Here is a 24,528-nt window from a genome sequence, read left to right as displayed (position 1 = left end):
AACGTGATTTAACAGTCCTATCATCTGCACAGAAAATTCCACAGGGTGAGATCTGCGTTTCACAAAAATGAAGTTTTCTTTTTATCTAATAAGCACCCACTTAAGAATGTCTTCTGACCATCTGAACAGTATTTCACTAGTCCAGCATCTCCCCGGCTTGAAAATACACATTTCTGCATCTCGAGACCTCCAAAACACTGTCTGGACCTTGGCCTTTTGGGTTAGCTCTCTCCGGGTCTCCACCTCACGGGGAGGCAGGACAGGAGAGCGGTGGAACAGGAAGCCTTCGAGGAAACCAGAAAGAGGCTGATGGAGTACTGATAGCTCTGGAACCCAATAACCAAGGTTATTTCCCACCACAGATATATTACCATCCGTACTCCGCTCCCCTCACCTTCCTTCCTTACCCTCCCCCTCCAGCTTTCCTTTGACTTAATATATTTCTCTCCCATTTTTTTCCCTTCTAGTTTGGATACCATCCAACCCTGTCTGGATATAGTGGGATTAAGTTAATACGTCTACATTCTGAGAAAGTATCTTAAGCAAAATGTTAAATTACGCATACTCTTACATTTGTACATTAATATAATGACTCTGATCCCCATCACTATGGGTGATTTATTCCACTTTCTATGACCTAGTCTTATGGTCAGTTGTACAAACTTATGAAACAACTAGTTGGAGGTAGAGGCAGCGTCTATGGTTTGAGAAAAGTCTCCTCGGTCCTAACTTCTTTTTAGCTTCTTTTAACTTCTTTACAAGACTAAAGGGGTCAAGTAGGAGATCTTCATTAGTCATTATGAATCTGAAGGATGCTATGATCAGAAATATTATTATATTGAGGCACTGGGGTAGCTCAGTCGGTTAAGCATCTGACTCTTGATTTTGGCTTAGGTCGTGATCTCATAGTTTGTGAGTTCGAGTCCCGCACGGGGCTCCCTGCTGACGGTGTGAAGCCTGCTTGAGAGTCTTTCTCTCTCTCTCTCTCTCTCTCTCTCTCTCTCTCTCTCTCTCTCAAAATAAATAAATAAACTTAAAAAATAATTGTATATCTTTAAGAAAATCCAAACTGATAATATAATCTAGAATTTCACTAACAGGAGAGCCACTAGCTACAAGTGGTTATTTAAAGTCATTAAAATTAAATACAATTTAGAAGTCAGCTCTTCAGTTACACTAGCCATATTACAACGGCTCAGGAGCACAGACATTGAACATTCCATCATCACAGAAAGTTCTACTGGACGGCCATGTTCTAGGGACACATGAGGATCCTATTACAAACCTACAAATAAGAAAATGCTTTTCTTGCCAACAATAATTAGGATTTTTAATTTTAGAAAAAAAGATGTTACCCTTTTTCATCACAGTAGTGAATTTTGTCTCCAGTTCCTGAGCCAACTGGACACCTACGCCATAAAACGAGTGATTTCCAATTGTCATCCGTGGAATCTCTTAGGGTTGGTCTCTTAGGGAATCTCTTAGGGAATCTCTTAGGACTGGACAGGGAAGGGGAAAGGCACAGATGGTTTCAGGCTCCCTGCAACCCTTTTCAACCAGCACCTCTGTTTCCAGGGAGTTGTATTTGTTTGTTTGTTTTTAAATATTTATTTATTTTCAGAGAGTGGGGACACCTGCGTGCACACGCGCACAAGCGGGAGAGGTGCAGGGAGGGAGAGAGAGAATCCCAAACAGGCCCCGCACCCAGCACGGAGCCCAGTGCAGGGCTTGATCCCACAACCATCAACACACGACCTGAGCTGAAACCGAGAGGTGGACGTTCAACCGACTGAGCCACCCAGGTGCCCTCAAGGAATTGTATTTAAATATTAGTTTACGACTCAAAGAAAGCTCCCGAGAAACAGTATATGCTCACTCTGGAATTTGAGCTGCTCTAACTTACAGTATAACACGGACGAGGTGCTGGAGAGAAGCGTGATCCACCACATCACTGGAGATAGGCCTAACATCTGGTGGATCGTTTCCAGTATAAAGTCATGTTTTCCAGCCTCAAGTTGGCCTTTATGCAGCCCTGCAATTCTCCCTTCACTTCTTACGGACTCCTACCGTATTGCTCTCGGTAACCATTATATGCCTTTCTGCTTTATGAAACCCAATTCCATCATGTTTCATCTTTGTTAAAACCCTTTTTAATTACCTCCGACAAATCAAGCGACCCAATGTGAATTCCCTGGAGTTCTCTCCTCCTGCCCAGTATTTCTCTGTACTCATCCTTTACCCCTTTCTTTCTCTCTTTTCCACTTGTGTTTGACGTCATTCTTTCCCGTTTCTTCCAGGAAGCGCTCCATCTATCACCCCACTTATTTTTATCTTCAATGGCTTCTTCATCACTGGATCCTCCCTCTTGGATCATGAACATTCTTATCTGTGTTTTTAAAAAAGCGGGGGAGGGGGCGCCTGGGTGGCTCAGGCAGTTGAGCATCCGACTTCGGCTCGGGTCATGATCTCACAGTCTGTGAGTTCGAGCCCCACATCGGGCTCTGTGCTGATGGCTCAGAGCCTGGAGCCTGCTTCCCATTCTGTGTCTCCCTCTCTCTCTGCCCCTCCCCTGCTCACGCTCTGTCTCTCTCTGTCTCAAAAATAAATAAAAAAAAACATTAAAAAAAATGAAAATAAAAATAAAAATAAAAAAGCGGGGGAGGTATGAAACCAAATACAAAACAACTTTCTCTGTTCCTCTACTGAGTCCTTTCTTTTAAAAAAAAGTGTATGTATTTATTTGAAGAGAGAGAGAGACAATGTGAGTGGGGGAGGGACAGAGAGAGAGGGAGAGATAGAATCCCAAGCAGGCTCCCCACTGTCAGTGCAGAGCCCGAGACACGGGGCTCGAACTCACCAATCGTGAGATCATGACCTGAGCAGAAATTAAGAGTCAGACGCTTAACTGACGGAGCCATCCAGGTACCCCCCGAGTCCCTTCTTTTTCCTCCACTAAGCATCCTAACACTCACCTCTTTCCTCCATTCTCACCTGCCTTACCCCCGATAACCCGATTCCTGCCTTCACATATCTTGTTCAAACTAACATCGAAGCTCCCGGTGAGCTCCTAATCATTAAGTCTGCATTTCCATTCTTCCTCATATTGAGATGTTCCCCTCTGCAGCACACAGACTGCATTGACCGACCAGGCGCTTTCGGTGAATTCTCTCCTCCCTGGCCTCTTCTGATGTTCCTCCCTCCTCGCTAACCACGCCTTCTCTGGTTGTGCTCCCTGCTCCCCATCCAGAGACAGGCCCTGCTCGCGTCACATCCCTCCTCCCATCTTGTCCTACTCACCAGTGAGGTCAGTCAAGGCTCCTCCCCTTAATGTCATAATGTCAGCCCAGTATGTGTATAAATCCGCCGGATGGGTTTCTGTGAATGCTTTTCTGGGACTTTGACATGACTCGAGACCCTCAGATTCCGGTCCTGAGCCCACAATTCTGAGAGTGGTACCCTCATCCCCCCCTTCCAGGCACTCCACCCTCGCAGGTGCTCTTGACCTGTCAGCTCTGACTCGTTCAGATTTGGCCCTTTCTTTCCCTCCCTACTGCTGACCCCTTACTTCAGGCTCCCACTAAGCCTCTCCTCCCAGCTCCTGCCTGTGATGGGAGCCAAAGAACCCACGGACTTCATGAAATGTATTCTTTCTCACTGAAAGTGGAAGATATTATCAATCTGTGGCCCCTGTCCACTGCCTTAAGGAAGATATTGCAAGGATCTTTATGAACCTTCCCAGCAGACGGCCCCGTGCGTGTTATGGCAATGCAAGAAAGCATGTACTGTTGGCAAAGTTCCTGTAAGAAGTCAAGATGATTCTAGAAGTTAGGCTCAGTTGCTTTTTACTACTTCTCTGTCATCGTCCCCAGTGGTGTTAGTGTTGTGATGGAAGGTCACCCCTGACCTGTCATTTCTGCTACAGCTGAAAGCAATAAAAGGTATGAAAACACCCTCCCCCACACTTCCCATCTCTTGTAGCCCAATAATCTGAGATGTGTGGCATCAGGCAGAGTGCAGGGGTGCGAGCGGGACTTCCAAGAACCTCACAGCCCTACATTTTACAGACAAAAAGCGGGGCAGCAAAACCTCCGAGCTGCTGTTTGTTAGTGTTCTGAAATTTCGATCTCCCATGGCAGGGTAAAAATAACAAAAGTAAGGTCTGGCCAGAAGGAAAGCAACTCTAATTTTGGCAGAGCTGAGGTCGCTCATCCCCGGTCTCCCCTGTCCAAATGACTTGGCTCACAATTATCATAGTGATGGTTCTCAAATACACTTTTTTTTTTAACGTTTATTTATTTTCTTGAGACAGAGAGAAACAGAGCATGAACGGGGGGAGGGTCAGAGAGACAGGGAGACATGGAATCTGAAACAGGCTCCAGGCTCGGAGCTGTCAGCACGGAGCCTGACGCGGGGCTCAAACTCATGGACCGTGAGATCATGACCTGAGCCGAAGTCGGACGCTTAACCAACTGAGCCACCCAGGCGCCCCCCAATACACTTCTGATTATTCACCACTTCAGAATCATAAATGGCTGCATAATTTTAACAGAAGAAAGCCACAGGATCCTAGCTCCTGAGAGCCAAAAGTGGGCAATTTATTTAATTTGATCTCTTCCAAGTTTATAACAAAAATTGAAGTCCAGTGAAGTTAACTGACCTTCCTCAGAATTGTCCTATTACCGTAAATGCTGATTTTGATGCATATCTTGCACACAAGTATGGCGTATTTCTTATCTTGACCCCTTCCCACAGTCCAAGGATCCTTTCTTCATTAAATATCTTGAATAAGCTAGAACACGCTTCGACTATGGCACTTAGAAACCTCTTGAGGCACAATATGATTTCCAACAGTTCTGTCCACACAGCTGAGTCTAGGTGGATAAATTAGATGTTACTTAAGCAATAAAGAAAATGTTTTCACTTACAGGCAATGCTGCATAGTACTCAGAAGAACCATGTTCTCCTTTGTAAATGAGTGTGAAGGAAGCAAAGAAAGAAGAAAAAAGAACTGAGTGGGAAGAATCTGGAAAATTAACAGCAAGAGTCAGTGAAAACGATTCTATTTTTTCCTTATAAAGAATACTTTAAATTACATAATTACAGATTCCAGGGAAATAGGTATTTAAATCCATCAGTGACATGTGTTTGACTTCCTCATTTCCAGAGAAAATCAGAAGCTTATTTTGGTTTTTGTTCTCACTCTTCTCTTTTCCCCGCCCACCTAAATCGGATTGAGATATTTGACAAAGTAAGACCCTAGTACAATGGAAATTAGACTCTAGCGAAACGAGAGGCTGCGTGAAGCTCTTTATACACTACAAAATCGAATGTTCCCACTTTTTCCTACAGACATTAGAAAGGCACAGAAATAAAATCAGATCCAACTCCCAGTTTCTATTTTGAGCAGAGGTTTTAAATGCCATCGGCTTAGATTAATGTGCTATGGATTAGTCACCTTGCATAAATATGTTTCATTTAAAGGAAACCCAAATGAACGTGTTTCCTTAAAATGATAACATGCTAAGGGCATGGCAGAACCCTTTTAGATAAAGAAAACAAAACAAGACTTTCCTTGCCTGTATTTTATGAATTTCCAAACAGCGTGAAGCTTAAAGCCCAAAAGACATACCCATGAAAATCTACCGATCGACTTCTAGAACTGCCACCTTTAATGTTGCATAAATGATAAATGTTTCATCTTAATGTTCAGAGAGGTATTCCCCGTACATGACAGAGGGGATTACAAAAATTTAGAAATGAAATAGACATCATCTCCCTGACTTATATGTTATCATTACCACTTTCCCATGCCAGACACAGTTAATCCATCAGGGCCATTTTTCCAAATGAGCTTTTAAATCCTTCTCAACATAGAACTTTATGCGCACGGCCAATGAATGGAAATGGTCATTGAGCCATTATCATTATTAATATGCAAGGCCCTTTTCTGAGCACTTTGCCTTTCATCCATTCCATTTAATATTCCCAATCCTATGGTGGTTTTTTACACTTATTTCTATTTATTCTTATTTTACAATGGGAAAACAGAGGCCCTGGGAGATTAAGTAACTTGCCCCAAGTCACGGAGCTAGTGAATGGTGGAGACGGGACACAAACCCAAGCAGCCTACTTCCTTCACCACTATGCTATCTGGTGTCTTCAGAAATGAAAGCCAATGTGGGGGGGGAGATGAGATTTTAACCTTCTTTTATGGAAAAAAAGTAAATAGTGCAAAAAAGTAAAGTAAATAGTGCAATAAGTCTTCATAGTTCCATCATCCAGCTTCAAGGAATATGAACAATTTACCTATCTTTTTTTATCTTTTTTCGGAGGTTTTTTGTTTTTTGGGGGTTTTTTTTGCCAGATTATTTCACAGCAAAGCCAGAACACTGTCATAACCTAAAATGTGGAATAATGAGATCTGAAGATACAATGCAGTGGTGCTGAGACAGGCGGGGGGGGGGGGGGGGCAGGGGAGGAGATAAAGGGAGTGAGGGCTTTCCTTACCCTTACCCCCAACTCAGGAGGGTTAGGTGTTCCCCCTTTTATATGCCTCCTCCCCACCCACCACCCGCCCACCAAATGCTATGCAGTCTTCAGCCATGGCCACACTCCCAGTTCCCTACGTGGATTTATTTTCACACTCCTGTCTCTCCGCTGGATTCTAACTTTGCTAGAATAAGATCATGGTGTCTCAGTCACAAGAGCTGCAGTGCTGAGCTCTGGACTTATCCCACAACAGACGCTGAAAGAGGGCTGGTTTGGGGAAGGGAAAGTGGACAATCTGACAGTCACAAAACCAGACAGCCAAGAAAAATGGGGCAGCTCAACTAGACATGATAAAAATATCATCCCCGAAATTTCAGTTTACATTTCTTACAACAAAAAATGGTCAACTTTTTAAAGAACAAATGGGATACATTCACGCTCTAATCCCATCTCCAGGTAGACCTGGTAATTATTTGAGTGTTTTGAAAAGGAAGTACAAAGATGCCAATAAGGCTTAATCTCAAATAGGCAAGAGCTTCTCTGAAATCTGACCTCACAGGTCCCTTTCAGCTCCTTTCTCCATGAATAAAAAATGACTCCCTCCTTGCCAATGGAACATGAAATAGATTAATGACTGTTTTAGTAGGAGTTATTAATAATACTTCTTGGCAACTCTGAACTTATTTTGAATTCATGTCAGATACAGAAAATCAAAAGTGTTATTTATGTAAATGTATTTTATGGTATTCATGAGCATAAATGCTGAAGTTAACATTACAAAAAGCTTTCCTATTAACCCTTAGTTTCACTGATTAATCTTCCAAAAAGGCTAGTGATTTTCCAGTTTAGAATATTATCTCCAGAACACAAATCCTATTTGATAATTAAAAAAACATCTACTGACTTAAGTACTTAAATAAAAAATAAACTCTAAAATGTAATGAAAATAGCTAACCTCTCCAATTAAGATATTTAATTTTGAAGACTCTTAAATTCTCCCATGAAAAGCCTCAATGGTAGGGTTTTATGCCAATTCTTTTAAAGTGGCTAATTATATGCAAGGAGATATATAGGTTATTAGAGATCTATGAAACTATTAAGTCAGTCTACATGATGATTTATCTCTGAATATAATTATACTTTAAATGACCTATTATCTTTTCTACTCTTTGAGTTGTACAGATTATCCATAAGTACACCACAGTCCATAGAAGTAACATTTTAGAGATTCCAGAAAACTATGAAACCCACACTGATGAAGAACTTCGCCAACTATCAAAACCCATGAAAGTCTTAATGGAGTGAAAATAAGTTCCCGGTACAAGATACTTCTGAAAGCTGCTCACGTTCCTCTAAGGGATCTCTCTTGCTCCATACTCTCGCATAAGAGAAAATGATAGAGAATTTCCACTGGGAAAGAATTTCTCTTGACACTGTACTATTGTCAAGGCCGTGTTAGGTATAACATGAAGGATACTAAAATTATCAAAAGACCTAGCTGCTATCCTCAGGGAGCTGACAATCCGTAGGGGAGACAGGGCATAGAAACAAGTAAGTACCATGAGCCGATGTGTGATAATCCACATTAGTGATCCAAGCAAGGGGCCACAGGTGTTCTCAGGAGAAAAGATGGTTTCTGGTTCACAGATGAGGGAAGATTTTTGAGAGGAAGTGGTATTTGAATTACGCCGGAAAAACTTACAGAGAAATTTGGTTGGGAGTAGGGGGAGAGCATTATGCAGATGAATGGTTTACACCAACACCACAAAGGAAAGCACGAAGCCCTCAGAGAAAGAAGTGAACGATTCTGGTTGGCCAGTTGAAGGTGCACACGAGGGGATGGTGTGTGGGATCTGCCAGAGCAGATCATGGAGGACCTAGAACGTCCAGCAAGGACCTGTAGCAAGCGCAGGGGCACCATGGAGCAATCATAACGGGGGGGGAAGGGAAAATGATCTAGGACCACATGCGCTAAGGATTACAGAGTGACGACGCAGTGGGAATGGCTTAGGTGAGAGGTGCTACAGATTTAAAGTAAGGTGAGCAGACGAAAGAGGATGGAGTACATGAGAGAGTGAGAATGGACCAGATGTGATCACTGAATAGAAAGGACCACAAAAAGAAGGTGAGAGGAAATGCTGATCCCAAAATCTCCAGCCTCAGTAGCCAGATCACAGATATCATTAACAGAGTGACCGTGAGAGAAGGTACCGGTCTGGAAACGATAATAAACGATTCATTTGGGGGAAATGTTCAGTTTGAGGCAATTTGGGTCGGCCTGTTGGAGGTGTTTGGCGTCGTGTGAAATGTAGGTCAGTGGTTCCAGAGAGAGGTTGAGGCGGCAGATCAGAGTCGGCAGAGTGTTCAAAGGGCTAAGAGCTGATAGTATGGATAAGATGAACACGGGGAAGCCTAAAGAATTGAAAGAGGGGTGCCTGGGTGGCTCGGTCAGTCAAGTGTCCAACTCTTGATTCCAGCTCAGGTCATGGTCTCACAGTTTGTGAGTCTGAGCCCTGCATCGGGCTCTGTGCTGACGGTGCGAAGCCTGCTTGGGATTTTCTCTCTCCTTCCCTCTCTCTCTGCCCCTCCCCTGCTCTCTCTTGCTCTCTCAAAAATAAATAAACTTAAAAAAAAAAAAAAGAATTGGAAGAGATGCCTCGTGAGAACAACTTTGGGGAGCTCAAGCAGATAAGGCCTCGGGGTACGGAACACAGATGACTCTACGAGGAACTGGCAGGCACATGAGGGGATATGCCATATAGCAACCCCTCAAATTCAGGGGGTTTTCTGGATGCACCAATAGCTCTCCTACAAAAGATCTCCCAGAGCCCATCTCCGCCTCCCAAAATACAACCCCTCTGAGAAACTCCCCGATCACCCCAATCAGAAATTAACCCTCCACCCCAAGCCAGGAACAATTACCCAACTTTGTATCATTTTCAAGGCTGTAGGCACATATACGCTTGTGTCGTGATCATTTATACAATGTCAGCCTCTCCGTCCACCTCGCCAGCTGTATTCCTACTTCCCCAAACGCTACTACCTCTCTGCACCAGGGAAAGAAACAAGAAGAAAGCCCTCATTTTTCTTTTTTTACTCTTTAAGTTCTTTGTCTCGTGAGTTCTGGTCTTCGCTCACCCCATGGAGAACACATGGCAGATTCGAATGGAGAAGAAGTGGGAGGGAAACCATAAGGGACCACTGCAAATACCACCATCTACATCATATTCTTTTTAGATAGAGATTTTCTTATTTCTCGAGCACTCAACACGTTAGGTGCTACTCGGAATACACAACGAGATAAGATCCTCTATAGAAATTATTCTATCTTTCGGTGATATGAACTATTTTCATTAATGATTAATTCATGAAATCCTCAAGTTTCCCTAGTCCCCTCCATACCCTCCAAAAGTTTAACTTTAAATTGTACCTATCCACTGGGAAAATCAAGTCTATAGCTAACTGCTGATAAATCTGACAACTAGATACAGTTTAGGCTCTAATACATTACCAGCACTAAATTCCACAGTAATTTTTCTTCTCTAAGTTGGAGATTTTTTTTTTTGGTTTGGTCTCTGAAAACTATTAAAAAAAAATTATGAGCTACACACTGGGTCAGACCTGCTCAAATATATGATTTAAAGTTTAAGCTTAAGTTAGGGAATTACTTTGTCTCTCTTCAGTGCAAATCTTTAAAAAAGCCGTGAGTTGCTAACTAGGATAATTTGGTATTTTATTTGAGGTTCTAAAGGTACCAGCCTCACAATCTTCACGTGATGAACCTATAAAGGAGTGAAGGGGGCTGGGAGGGCCATCACCTGCAATACAATGAATGTCAAGGTTCTGTACCAGTCCACAGGAACTGAGTGACTAGTTGGCAATTACAGGGAGGCAGCCTGAACCCACACAGAGCACTGCCTCATGACGAGAGTTATCCTGTCTCAAAGGCAGCTTCTTCACAAGATGGAATGTGCTCTATCATTCAGTGTTTACACAGGGGCTGGCTGACAACCCAGGAAGTGGGGGAAAGGTGAGTTCAGTCTACAGGGTCCCTCCAGGCCACTCTGACTCTAACTTGCTTCACGAACAGGAAGAAAAGACTTTAAATCATGAGTGGTTCTTCACCTTATGTGGCAACTTTAAGGACTACATAGAAGAAGAACACTGGCCCAGGAGCCAGAATGAGTCACTTTGATCTCAGTTTGCTAGCTTTAAAATGAGGGGGCGGACTGGGTCCCAAGATACCCTGATTTTAGGGTCTCTTCAAAGGGCTTCATAATAGAAGTAATATGATCTAAGTACATACAGGCATAATTCATTTCTCTGTGTCTGCTCCATTTGTCAAAACCTTGTGGAAAAGATAAAAAGACACGGAAGGGCCCTTGACTTAGTGCCCAGTGGGCCTGAAGATATGGTAGAGAACCAGAGTCCAGGGTGGAGAGTAGATTCCACACCCAACAGCCGAGACCCAGGTCCAGGGGAGCCCAGGGGTCTCTCCTCTCCACTCTCATTGTCACCTGCCCCTCAGGACCCTTTAGAAAAGCCACAGGGAGAGCGAGCTGTAGCTAAGCCAAAGTCATCCAGGAAACACTAAGTTCATAATGAATCACTGAAAAGTGTCCTAAATATAGCATGCTTCGGTCATCGTGGACACTGTTCGGACTGTTTATAGGCACATGAGTATCTAAAAATATGAGCTGCGCACTTTCCAACAGTTCCTTATTAGAGTCATGTTTCAGATTTTGAGACATCTACTGTGCCATAATATAATTCTTAATTACTGTGGTATTCCTAAACGCAATTCTACGTGAATGTACTGTTTGAAGAAAGACCAATGTTCCAAGAAGGAAAAAGGAACCAGCTCTGATATGCTAGCTGTTTCCATGAGCTAAACCAACAAAGCTTTGCTCCTGTGGTTTGATCTAAGGACTTTTGGCTCTTTTGAGTGCCTCATATTTTACTTAATCCTTGTCATCAAAGCATCAACCCTCCACTAAAAAACAGACACAAAATTTTTGACATTACATCTAATAACAAGTATTAACAGGTGGTTAATGGCACTCAGATATCAATTCAAATAAGTGAGAAATTTTTCTGTGGTTTATTGGTGAAGTATAAATTTTACACATGGTTAGGTGGCAAATCAATTCTAATGCTGCTTTTTTAAAAACTGGAAAAGAATTCTAAATGCATATCTATTATGTATTAATAACTAATGCATTATGTATTAATAATTATGTATTAATAATTAATTTATTATTTTACTATGAAGTCTTTAAAGTAGGAGTTATTTTCCTTGGCACATAATGGCTCTTGCCTCCCCGGGTGCTCAGCGTGTCCCTCTCTAGCATCCTTTCAAGCAGACGTGAGAAGAAATGCCATAAGCACACCTGGAATTATTCTGTCCACACCTATCAGCTCTCCTTTAGCAAAAACTGCTACCATGGGAACGAAGCTCAATCATCCCGACATGATTCTTATTTTTTAAAGAAACCAAGGCCTTAACTACTTCCTTGGAAAGATATATACCAAAAAGTACTTTTTTTTTTATTATTAATCACTCATGCTGCTTCCTCTAAAAGAGAAACATGCCACCAGGGATTTTACTACTAAAAAAGATGACAAATAGTTGCTCCTATACTTAAAAATCTTCAGGTTGTCAATACGCACACACATGGAAAAATATGAGTTACACACTTGCAAAGAGCTCTTTCAGATTTTGAGAATCTGATGAAATCCCTAATGACAAGTGTATTCCTGTGTGAAAGCAGTTCTCAGATGCAGCACCTTTAGGAAACCAAGTGAGCAAAAAACCTCTCAGAAACTGCTTACAAACACATCAAGATAAAGGAAAAGGTAATGCATTATTTTTAGGAATAACTAGGTAGACCAAAATTTAGAACTTTGCAGGTATGAATGTGCCACGCGTCATCTCTGTGAACCCAAGAAAGGATAGAGAAAGAGCAAGCTCGGAGAAAAGAAATTTAGAAAATAATATAAATCAATCTTGTTCTCCACCTCTCCCCTCCCACATACCCCGTCTTGCCCTCTGTTTCTTTCTCTCACTACTTACTTCAGCACGATTCAACTACTGTAATCCCTCCCGAACAGCACTCCACATGAAAACCCCTAAGACTTCCCTGGTCCTCTGGCCAGTTCTTGCTAACCAACGTCCGAGATGTCATGGTTTCAGATCCAATAACAATGACTTTGAAGTTGACAGGCTGAGATGGGCTTTGGTCATCAAAGGCTCAGGTCAGTGGGGCGGCCTCCAGATCTCCTTTAGAACGGTGGCTGTTTGTGACTTGCTCTGAGACTATTAATTCATACTTTAAAACACAGCTTCCAACATCAGTCTCGGGAGCCAGGCCTAGAGTAGCATCACTCAGCCAATGGGGACCTTTCTGGGCAGAGTTGAAGAAGCTCAGCTCTACTTTTCTATTTTTCACACTGTTTAGGTAACTTTGAGAAATCCAGCCAAGTGCTCCACCAAAATGAAGCCATGACAGGTAATCCCAGGTGACTAAAAGGATTCTCACCACTAATATCTAATACATAATATGCTTCATGATAGCACAACATGGGAACACCTGTGTTGGATCTTTCTTTGACTTCTTACGTAGAATCCATGAGCAAACGGCTCCTGGAATCAGTACCTGGTTAAGTCATTTTCTAGATTTGAGTCTTTTTCTGGCACTTTAATTCCTCATAATTGAAAAAAATGATAGTGCCAAACAGGCCTTTTTTCCTTCAGTAGATCATTTTCTAAAGTCCTAACAATGGTAGATTAAGGAAGTAAATAATATAATATAATATAATATAATATAATATAATATAATATAATATAATAGGAAGTCAAATCAACTCTTTCAAACACAAAGAAATGAAGCCGTTATACCCATATGCCCATATTGAAGAAATGCCCATATTGAAGAAATGAAGATATGGCCATTCACCTGCCCCTGTGTAGTCCTAGGGGCGTGTCCCACAGGGAACAACGCAGCCGGCCCCGCCCACCCGCCCCGCCCACTTACGGTTGGCCAGTCTGCTCTGCTCCGGCTGCGCGCTGTCCGCGGACTGGGTGCTGGAGACCGAGGACACGCTGGAGCTCCGCACGAAGCCAAATGCCGCCAGCTTGGCTGCTGGGAGACGTGAGTATCCAGGAGGACGAAGTCCAGATTTTGGTAGATTGGATTTTGCAGCATTTGAACCGGAGGCTTTCTTTAAATCTGCTATAACGAACCCAAACCAAACAAACAAACAAAAAAAATCAGTTGACAACGAGACAGAGGAATACACAGACTATGAATAGTAATCTAACTCTATCATAAACTGAACACAACTGATGTTGTACGGTGCGGTTCAGCATAGTCACAAATACGTCTTTATGAGAAAAGCTCCTCGCTGTGGGCTGGGAGCTTCAGAGAACTTACACAGGAGGAGAGGCAGCAGGCAGATGAGAAAAGAAAAGACAACTAGCCCTATTATATGGCCATAAATAAAGGTAGACAGTGCTTAGGACGCTGAATGGAATGAACTTGTACTGTTGCAAGCTACCCTAGAACTGTGAAAGTGACATACACCTTAAAGTCTGACATGCAACGGGTAAAGAGCCCTTGTGGTAAATATTCATCAACAATTACAAACACTTGGTGAGAAATCATAGAAGCATGCACAAAAGAGTTGTTTGCTAGCATTCCGTTCATTGTAGGAATGAGGTGAGCATAAACTGGGGAACTGGCCAGATTGAAATCCAGTCTGTATGATTTACTGGCTGTGTAACCTTGGGCACTTGACCCAACACTTCAGAACCAATGGAAGGACTGGTGATGATAAAACTGGCCTCAAAGATATATTCCAAATATTACCGCGTGTAACAGAACTTGATAGATGCTCTAGTTAAAACTACTAGGCTTTTTTAATTCTTTTTCCACGATGGGTTTTTATGTTAAACTAAAATTCAAAAATTAAACTAAGCTTAAAATTAGTTCCCAAATATGTGCAAAGCTGGCTAATTTCAAAATAATAAAACATCATGCTATAAATCTACTATCTCAGCATGATGATGTCTGAATCAGGCTCCGTTCATAGCCGCTGCAATGATCATCTCCACACCAAAAGAGCCTTTCAATACCGGATAGAACCAGAATGTTATCACACACAAATGCCCTTTAATAGTCCTTAAAAGGAAAAGGGGGCGGGGCGCCTGGGTGGCTCAGTCAATTGAGCATCCAACTTCAGCTCAGGTCATGATCTCACGGTCCATGAGTTCGAGCCCCGTTGGGCCCTGTGCTGACAGCTCAGAGCCTGGAGCCTGTTTCAGATTCTATATCTCCCTCTCTCTCTCTGACCCTCCCCTGTTCATGCTCTGTCTCTCTCTGTCTCAAAAATAAATGTTAAAAGAAAAAAAAATTAAAAATAAATAAATAAATAAATAATAATAATAAAAAGGAAAAAGGGGCAAGTGTCCTAATATTCTATATAAATTTCTGGTCAAGCCATTTAGGAACTTTCAGCTGCAGCCATATTTACTGTGAGTGCTTATATGCAGACCGTTCAGCAGCGTTCCTCACTCTTTATTATCTACTAAAAGATTAACCAGGTTGCAAACTAATAATAAAAGAAGCCATTTATTTTTTTTTTAACGACATCTGAAAATCAATGAAGAATCTACATTAGAAACAGATCTATGTGTGGAAATCTTTAGAGAACCAACAGATGCCACGCTGGACCACTGGTGCCTCTTCCTCTACCGGGAGCTCTCCCTAAGAGGGAGTCTGTAGCCAGTTGCACATCCATGTGAAAACAGAATATGCACAACTCTGGTTTCTTGATTTCTGGGTCAGGAGGAGGAGGAGGAGGAGGAGGAGGAGGAGGAAGAGGAGGAAAAATTGGGTGAGTGCAGAGAGCTGGGGCTGCAGTATTCCCAATTCAGTTCTGTCCTAATGCTTGGGGGAAAAACGTTCAAATATGATGAGAAATCATCACTGCTTAATAAGTAATAATGGCCCTTCTGTATCAGCAATTAAATGCCATGTCAACGCCTCCAACTGTTCTCCTATCCTTTTGCGTACTTTTAGGTGATATCCCCAGAACAATGAAAGTATCCCCATATATCAGATACCACCTTCACAGTAAGTTTGCACCAACTCAATTTTGAACAGTGCCTGTAAAACAGTAAAAGAGTTGCTAAAAAATCAGATGCAATTTCAACAGTAAGTATACACTAAACCCACCACATTTGGATACTAGTTTTGGTTATATATAACCTCTTTCCCAGCCCAGTTAATCAATAACTGACCTAAGGTTACATCAAGTCACATGAGAAGAACGTGGACTAATTGTTTTCCCAAGAAAACAAACCCGTATTTGGGAAGAAAGGAAAGTTCAAAATTTCTAACAGAGAACCTTGGCACGTAGTAAACATTCATTTAATATTTAAGAATGAAAACTTAGTTTATTAAATCATTATGTAAGGCAATAAGGGCATGGAAAATGCTCAAGGAGGAATTTATTCTACCCTACCCTTACCCATATTCAATGACTGTTCGTGCCGTCGGAAGAAAGGTAGCGGCAGAACATGTAGAGAGAGGACTCAACAACGCAGGGACCCAAGTACACACCAAGTAAGGCTCTAAGTGACTTCCAGGCTTTCACTTTCTCTTCGTCCAGCTCTCCCTTCCAATAAAGGCACATGGGGTGTGTGTGTGGGGGGGGGGCTACTTGTGGGAGTATGTCTTGCCCCAACTCTCAGTATACATAATTTTTCTAAATTTTATATAATCTATACATCAAGCTACTATCCAACGGTCTCTCTTTCTACCAGATAAATCTCACAAATAGTTTACATACCTCTGGGGTTTGGAAAAGCAGGTCTTATTGTTCTTGAGAAACCACCCGTGTCTAGCACAGTGGTTTTGACGTTATTATTCAATCAAGTTTGGCTGAAGTTTGCAGTAGTCAAGCTTGCACACATTAATGCAGCCTGTGTGTGAGCTGAATACCTGCGCTGGTCTCTCTGCATGAGAATTAGGCTGGGCTGGGGCTCAAAACTCAGTCTTCTAAACAAGCACCTCAGCGGTCCTCATTCAGTAGTGCCTGGACCACACTTTGAAAAGGTCAACAGAAGATGACATGCCCACTTGCCCTGTGAAAGGTGCTCTTGTGCATTACATTCAGCTGCTCTGAGTGAATGTGCCTTAGGTTAATCTTAGTTTCTCATAAAAGGAATTTAATTAGAAAAATGTGCACTCCTTACTATTTTCCAAGTGCAGCACGTCAGAGGAATATGTTTTTTTCAATTACTCAGTGTCCTTGGGCTTTTTAAGAATATTGACAGAAATAACCTATCAAGGTGCATAATAAGCCCTCGGTAAACAAATGATAACAATTAATGTTAAATAAAACTGAGCACACATAAGAGAGACCTCTTCCACAATGGTGGCACAAGCTCCCTGGACACTTTCTCCAGTGAAACAACCATTATTAGTAAAAATTATTTTATTTTTTATTAAAAAAATGTTAATGTTTATTTTTTGAGAGACAGGGTGCGAGTGGGGGAGGGGCAGAGAGAGAGAGAGAGAGAGAGAGCGCGCCTGATGCGGGGGTCGAACCCGTGAATCATGAGATCATGACCTGAGCCAAAGTGGGATGCTTCACCGACTTAGCCACTCAGGTGCCCCAGTAAAAATTATTTTTAAAAAACAACAATCACTTGCAGTTTCTAGAAATTGTTCCAAAGGCATACAGTGAATACAGAAACATTTACATATGAAAATCTACTAAATCCAGTAAAAATAGATTGGACGGCACTTGAGCCTAATGCACTCCTTTCCTCCTCTGCAACCCTGTCCATCTCAGCATGATGACAGCTCTCATGTGGGTGGCTGTGGCCAAGGCAACAGGTTTCCTCTCCCCCTGGCAAGAGGTACCATATCTCACTGGGAGAGGCAGGCTACCACCATTTCCCACCCTTATCCCTCCCCCTAGGTCCATGTTGCAGAGGCTAAATTACATGCAAGCAAGAGGCTAAGAGGTCAGAGGACCCTTCACCCAGTCCCAAGTAAAAAGGCAGAGGCACTACCCCAGGCACAAGAGGCCAAAAATCACTGTTGTCCTGGCTCACTTGTAGGCTAGAGGTTCAATATCAGGAGACGTGAAGGGAGAAGACCAGAAGCTACTGCCCCCCACCCCCCGCCTAGCACCCATTTGTAAATCAGGACTGCCACTCCAAGAGGGACAGACCACTGTCCCTACCACACCCCCCAGCAGTGTCTGACTGAGATGACTCTGAGATTTGACTCGGAGAATGACTAAGAGATTTGCCCAATGGTAGAGACTGGCCATAAGAATGAATATCACTGAAGCACTCTGCAATGCCCACATTAAAAAAGAATGATGGGGCTTCTAGGTGGTTCAATCAGTTGAGTGTCTGACTCTTGGTATCAACTCAGGTCATGATCTCATGGTTTGTGAGGTTCTGCACTGTCAGCACAGAGCCTGCTTGGGATTCTCTCTCTCCCTCCCTCCCTCCCTCCCTCCCTCTCTCTCTCTCTCTCTCTCAAAATATATAAACTTTAAAAAAAAGAAGAAGGATGTCACAGCAACAAAGTAAATCTAAATGGACTAAATGGACTAAAAGTCCATCTAAAGACACTGAAAAAAGATAAGCAAACAAAGTCTGAGCAGAAGGAAGGAAATAATAAATACTAGAATGGTAATAAATATAACAAAATGGAAAAATAAAAGAGAAAGTCAACAAAATCAAAAGTTGGTTTTTAGAAAGATCAACGAAGTTGACAAACCTTTAATTACACTGACCAAGGGAAAAAGAGAGAAGACTCAATTTGTAAAATTAAGAATGAAAGAGGGGACATCACTGCTAATCTTGCAAAAATAAAAAGAATTATAAGGGAATATTATGAACAACTATATCTCAACAAATCAGACAACCTAATGAAAGGAACAAATTCCAGAAAAACACAAAGGAAAAAAAAAATAGAAAATCTCAATCTACTTACAACAAAGAAATTGAATTAGTAATCCAAAAACTTCCCACAAAGAAAAGCCCAGCACAAATGTCTTTGAGAGAGAATTCTATCAAGCATTTAAATAAGAATTGACACCAGTTCTTCACAAATTATTCCAGAGAAACAGAAAGAGAGAGGGAGAGAGAGAGAGGACACTTCTACACTCATTCTATAGGCCAGCGTTACCTTGATAACCAAACCAGACAAAAACATCATGAGAAAAGAAAATAATTTCTTCCATATGCAAAATTCTCACCAAATAAATAGCAAACTAAAACCAGCTACATATAAAAAGTATTACACACCGTAACCAAGTGCGATTTATCCCAGGAATGGAAGATTGGGTTAACATGGAAATCAACGTATTGTACCACAGGAAGAAAAACGACATGGCCTTCTCAATAGATGCAGAAAAATCTCTTGACCAATAACAAGATCATCTCATGATAAAACACCTAACAAACCAGAAACAATAGAAAGATGTCCTCAACCTGATGAGTGGATGAAAACAAAACGCATAGCCAACACCATACGCATGGAAAAAGACTAAATGCTTCTCCCATAGATCAAGAACCAGGCCAAGATGTCTGCTCTCACCACTTCTACTCAATATTTTATGGAAGGTTCTAGCCAGGGCAATTGGGCAAGAAAATTAAAAGCCACGCAGGTTGGGAACAAGAAGCAAATCTTTCTCGTTTTGTAGATCACACAATCTTGTATGTAGAAAATCCTATGAAATTTCTAAAAACGATTAGAATAAACGAGTTCAATATATAAAAGTCAATTGTATTTCTTATATACTTGCAATAAATAATCCAAAAGTGAAATTAATAAAGTTTCATTTACAACATCAACAAGATAAAATATTTAGGACTGTAAGATTCCCCTTTTTTGTGTTTAACTGCGAAGAGTTATCAGGTTTCAAAACCCACACCCCTCTTATACTCCCCGCCCCCTTGCGCCCCACATCCGGGAAAGCTGATAGGAAAGCCCAGGGCTGCCCCCTGAGGCTGAAGAGTGAAACTACACAAGCCCCTGTCCACTTCCAAGGGCACTCTCCCCCTCTGCCCCAACCCCTGACAATACGATAGGCTGAGCCAGGATCCTTCCCTCGCTCATTCAAGTCATTTTGCACCTGCGGCAGAGGCCAGCACTGCTCTCCCCAGACACCTCAATTAGTAAGTTAAGAAACTCCCTCGTAAACTGCTTTGCATCTGGAATCGTCAGTCTTGACACCTAAACCAAATTTGGGGTGGGGTCCACCCTGTCTCTTCAGGGTGACCACAACAACAGGTGGCATGACCAGGATGCGGAGACGGTGACCACCATCACGGGGGGCCTTTCTTCGTGGTTTGCTTGCAAGCTGGCTCTGCTGCCCAACAGAAAACATGCCCTTGGGGTTGCTGCTGGCTGGCTAGCTCGTGCTTTGAGGTGTGCTGCTCTGTTCCGCGTTAGAGAGTCCTGCGGAGCCTCTGTCAGGGACTAACCTGACCCCAGGGGGAAGTTGCAATAATTAACTGGTTTTTTGGAGACAGGAATATGTGACTGGGGCGGGGTCCTTGGCATGGCCTTGGGTCATGTATCTTAGCCTGGACCTCTCTGCACGTCTTACAGCGGAGTCGTAACTGACGCCAGACTCGCGGAAAAGACCACCTTGTGCTGCATACAGGTCCACTGGGTGATCACTCATGAAAAAAGCAGTCATTAGGGGTAAAAAACAAAAAAGAGAAAAAGCCATTATGTGAAGTGCTGAGGTCAGCACTCCTAACAGCAAATGGCTCAGCAGGACCCTTATATACCTCTGTTGCTGCTGCTGCTGCTGCTGCTTATGCCTCTGTTGCAACAAAAATCCTGATTTCTCAGGGTTATAGAGAAAAATACCCGTGGCATCTCTGCAGTATAGTGAAAGGGGTTAATTCGAATCCTCTTTAAGCCTGGGGTCCTTAAATCCTACAAAGTAACCCCAGCCATGGGGGAAGCCTCCAACCCTGATGACACTGATTTGAAGCTCTCTGGAGGAAATCTAGAAATACAGGTGGAGAAGAGAGAATCCTTAGTAAAAACAAAGGGGAAAGAAAAGAATAGGGTGGTGGGGGAAGGAAGAAGAGAAGTCCAGATTTGGCAGAATAAACAAAAAACGGAAACAGAGGGCTACAACTGGACCCAAATGGAAATCCAAAATTGACTACTAAAAGAATTTATCCACCAAAAGATACAAGGGCACTGACTTTTGCACCTTGACAACATAGCTTCTGAATTAATCTTAACATCTCCTTAAATGTACCAACTGGCAAAACTTTGTGCCTTTAATCAATACTGGGGCTCAAACTACAGCTCTACCTGGGGATCTCATTAAATTTAAAAAATGTATCCCCTATAACATTGTATCATCTTAAGGGAATTACTGAACAAGAAATGAAGGAAACCCAGATAGGCTTCACCCTAACCTTAAGAATTACCATCTTGCCCAAATTCCCCAGCGGCAGAGCACCCATTGCCCTATGCTATCCCACAGCGGGCATGAACACTCTATGGCTGATACGTTTGAAGAGAGGTAAGTTTTTGACCCATAAAAACTTGGCTTGACAAAATGGGACCCTGCAGGCCATCCCTACAGTTAAGGCAGTGATATGACTTGGTGCACATTAAAGCGAGGCCCGCAAGAACTGAAACCCTTCCTACAGGACCACTGCCGTTCATTTAACAAGCCAATCTGGCCCATTCTTGGCCCCTCAGTCACTGTTTTCCTTCACTTCCGAAGAGACACAGCACATCTTCATGCAGCGGCTACCCATGGGCTAGCTCAACAGCCTAGCCACCACACAATCTCTGCAGGCTAGATCTCAACTGGATCCAACCTTTCTCTGGGAGCGTAGGTGCACACACATTACAGTGATAACATCTCCCTTTGAGGACACTCATCTGACACACTCATTCAGAACATATAAATGCAAACAGGCTCACTGAAAAGGGATAGGCCACTGTCTTACACACAGCGCGAGGCCCTGCCACTTTAATTAAATTCCTAAAAATTATTTGGTAAACTGGGGGGCACTCCATCCCTGAGACTATCAAGAAACAGCTAGTGATGTTGTCAGCATCCAAAAAGTGAAAAGAAGCCCAGGATCTTTTAGACTCTTTTGGGTTCGGGAGGGAAAATATTCTTCGTCTGCAAATTTTACTTAAGCACATTTATGCTGTTATTTGCAAACTGGCTCACCTTCGGTGGGATCCCCTCCAATAAAAGGCTCTAGAATCTGCTCAAAGAGCAATAGACACACACTTTCATTAGTGCCCTTGAGATGCTCTCACTGTGCAGCTTTAGCAACCTCCTCTCATGCCTTCTAGAGTCCCTAGACGACCAATAATGGCTATAGGTTGCTCATGGGATTCTGTGTAAGAAACTGCCCTCGTTGGTCCTGCAAGACACCATATGAGAGCAGCACTTGCTAGGTACATACTGTCTCCCCTAAAAAGTAAAGCTCTCATCTGCCCTGAACATGTGGCCCTCCACACCAAGGTCCCCAATATGCCTTAGGTTATAGAAGTAGAAGCTCACAAACTCAGCAGAGGTAGCTTGGCCTTCTTGCTACAGGGTGGAACCAAACCTGGGTCCTATGGCATAGCCCACCTGCAGAAGGGGGTGGCCTCCTTGTCCTCAGTCCCTTATCTGATGTCACAGTGTGAGAGGAGATCACTACTCCCCCAGACCCACTGGCTACCTGGGGAGCCCACTGGGATCAACTGATGAACAGCAATGCGAAGTTTGTGTATTTTCCAGGTGGAAACATAACTGACACACACACGACTGAGCTTGTTAAGAGCTACTGCTTTTAATCCTTTAACCAAGATGTTCCTGAACAGGATACGACCCAACGGTCAGCACACTTAGACAAACCTCAGATAGTCTTCTAACACAGGATGCTCTGGTCAAAGTCAGTCCCATGTGAACATCTGTATACTCTTGAGCCATTGCCATTGGCCTGGGCTGTCTGGTCTAGCCAGTGGCAGCAACGGTTGCCCTTTTTAAGGTTAAAAAACCCTCTGAGAATCTTTCTGCACTACAGAGACCCAAAACATAAAATTAAGGTGACACGTGTTTCTGCACTTCCTACAGCCACAATACGAGCTCCCACTATGACAGTCCTTATCCACTTTTGGAGTTCCAAACATGACTAATAGTAAACAAGGCAATCATTTTGTTTCTCAGAATACATAAAGCTGGGCTCTTGAACAAGGCATTCGATGGAACTTTCACCTTCCTTAATGGCCTCAGGCTGCAAGCCTCAGACGGCACTATACTGGCTTATTCAACAAGTTCAAATTCAACTAATTATAGTACATTTTAATCATCAAACATCAGGGCTCTCCCTCTCTCCCCATCTAAGAAAGCTCAGAAGCAAGCCTGGTGTTCTCCCCTCGGTGCCTATGACAAAGTCAAACCACACAAGCACCTGCCTGAGTACAGACCGCTCACCCTGCCTACTCCCTAACCACAAAAACTTCAAGTGAAGCTCCTTTCATTGCTCTCTCCTAATCCACATGGACCTGCTTTGAAGGCCTGCTCTGCTCTCTCCAGAAACATGAAATATGTAGATAACCAAGCTTTTACACACTCTTGAGGTATGTATGTGGCATCATCAATCCCCACTAGGAAAGAGAAGCAAATGAGGGCCTTCCATTTCATTGTCTAAGGTAGCTATGCAATCCCTTCATTGGCAAAGTTCCAGTGACAGTTGCCCTTGAACGACAGAGGTTTGAACTGTGTGGAGCCACTTATACATGTTTTCTAATAAACGCAGTACAGTACTGTAAAAGTATTTTCTCTTCCTTATGATTTTGTATAACATTTTTCTTGTCTCTAGCTTAACTTATCATAGGAATACAGTATATACCATGTATAACATACAAAATATGTGTTAATCAACTGTATGTTATCAATAAGGCTTCTGGTTAATAGTAAGACTTCGGGTTAACAGCTATCAGTAGTGAAATGGTTGGGGAGACAAAAGTCACACACAGATTTTTGACTGCACAGGGGGATTGGTGCTCTTAACCCCCACATTGTTCAAAGGTCAACCATATGGCAGAACCAAAGTAGAGGGTTTTTGGGTTTTGCTTTGTATTAATTTTACTTACACCAGAGTGCTTGAAAAGCATGAAATACACTGCCTCTAGACTATAAAGCTATTTCACGAAAAGGCCACTCTGTAATATTTCAGTTTGCTTTACTATAAATCCAAATTACCTCTTACTTTCCTAATACTAAATGAGAATCTAAATAAATTGGGGGGTTCAGGTATATTTTCAAGGTGGCTACATCAGGAATAAATTTAATAAGCAAAGTGTAAAACGTATTTTCTGAAAACTACAAAACATTATCAAAAGAAATTAGAGAATACACAAAAAAGTAGAAAGCATTCATGGATTAGAACACTCAATGTTGTTAAGATGGCGCTACTCCCCACGTTGATCTACAGATGTAGTGCAATCCCTATCAAAATCCTAGCTGGCTTCTTTTCAGAAACTGACAAGTTGATCCTAAAATTCAGATGGAAATTCAAAAAACACAGAATAGTCCAATTCTTGAGAACACAAAAAGTCCCTGATCTTGAAAAACAAAAACAAAGTTAGAGGATTCACACTTCCCATTTTCAAAACTCAGTACAAAGCTAGAATAATCAAGACTGTGTGGTACTAGCGTTAAGGACAGACACAGCTTAAAAGAGAACTGAGTTCCCAGAAATAAACTCAACATGTATGGTCAGCTGAATTTCGACAAAGCTGCCAAAACCATTCAATGGGGGGAAAGAAATGGTTTGTCGACCAAAGGTGCTGGGACAACGGGATATATATGTGTGTAAGAAGGATGTTAGACTACTCCCTCTTGGCATATTAAAAACATTTCAAAAATGGATTAAAGACTTCCATGGAGACGTTAAAACTATAAAACTCTTAGAAGAAAACATAGCTATAAATCCTCATGATGCTAAAACTATAAAACTCATAG

General features: G+C 42.4%; 1 protein-coding gene across 3 annotated transcripts in view; it reads right to left on the bottom strand.

Moving 5' to 3' along the window:
- MTUS2 (microtubule associated scaffold protein 2) overlaps positions 1-24,528 on the bottom strand; it is a 637,113-nt gene that overhangs the window by 305,299 nt on the left and 307,286 nt on the right. For 2 of the 3 annotated variants that reach the window (XM_047860755.1, XM_047860746.1), the window contains exon 5: positions 13,524-13,721. In XM_047860755.1, coding sequence (XP_047716711.1) covers positions 13,524-13,721 — 198 coding nt within the window. The remainder of the gene's footprint in view (positions 1-13,523; positions 13,722-24,528) is intronic. The other variant, XM_047860761.1, reaches the window with a different exon arrangement.

The sequence above is a fragment of the Prionailurus viverrinus genome, chromosome A1 (assembly GCF_022837055.1).
Source record: "Prionailurus viverrinus isolate Anna chromosome A1, UM_Priviv_1.0, whole genome shotgun sequence".
NCBI classification, from domain to species: domain Eukaryota; kingdom Metazoa; phylum Chordata; class Mammalia; order Carnivora; family Felidae; genus Prionailurus; species Prionailurus viverrinus.
The sequence above is the reverse complement of the archived record's forward strand: the minus strand, read 5'-3'. Positions and strand labels throughout refer to the sequence as shown.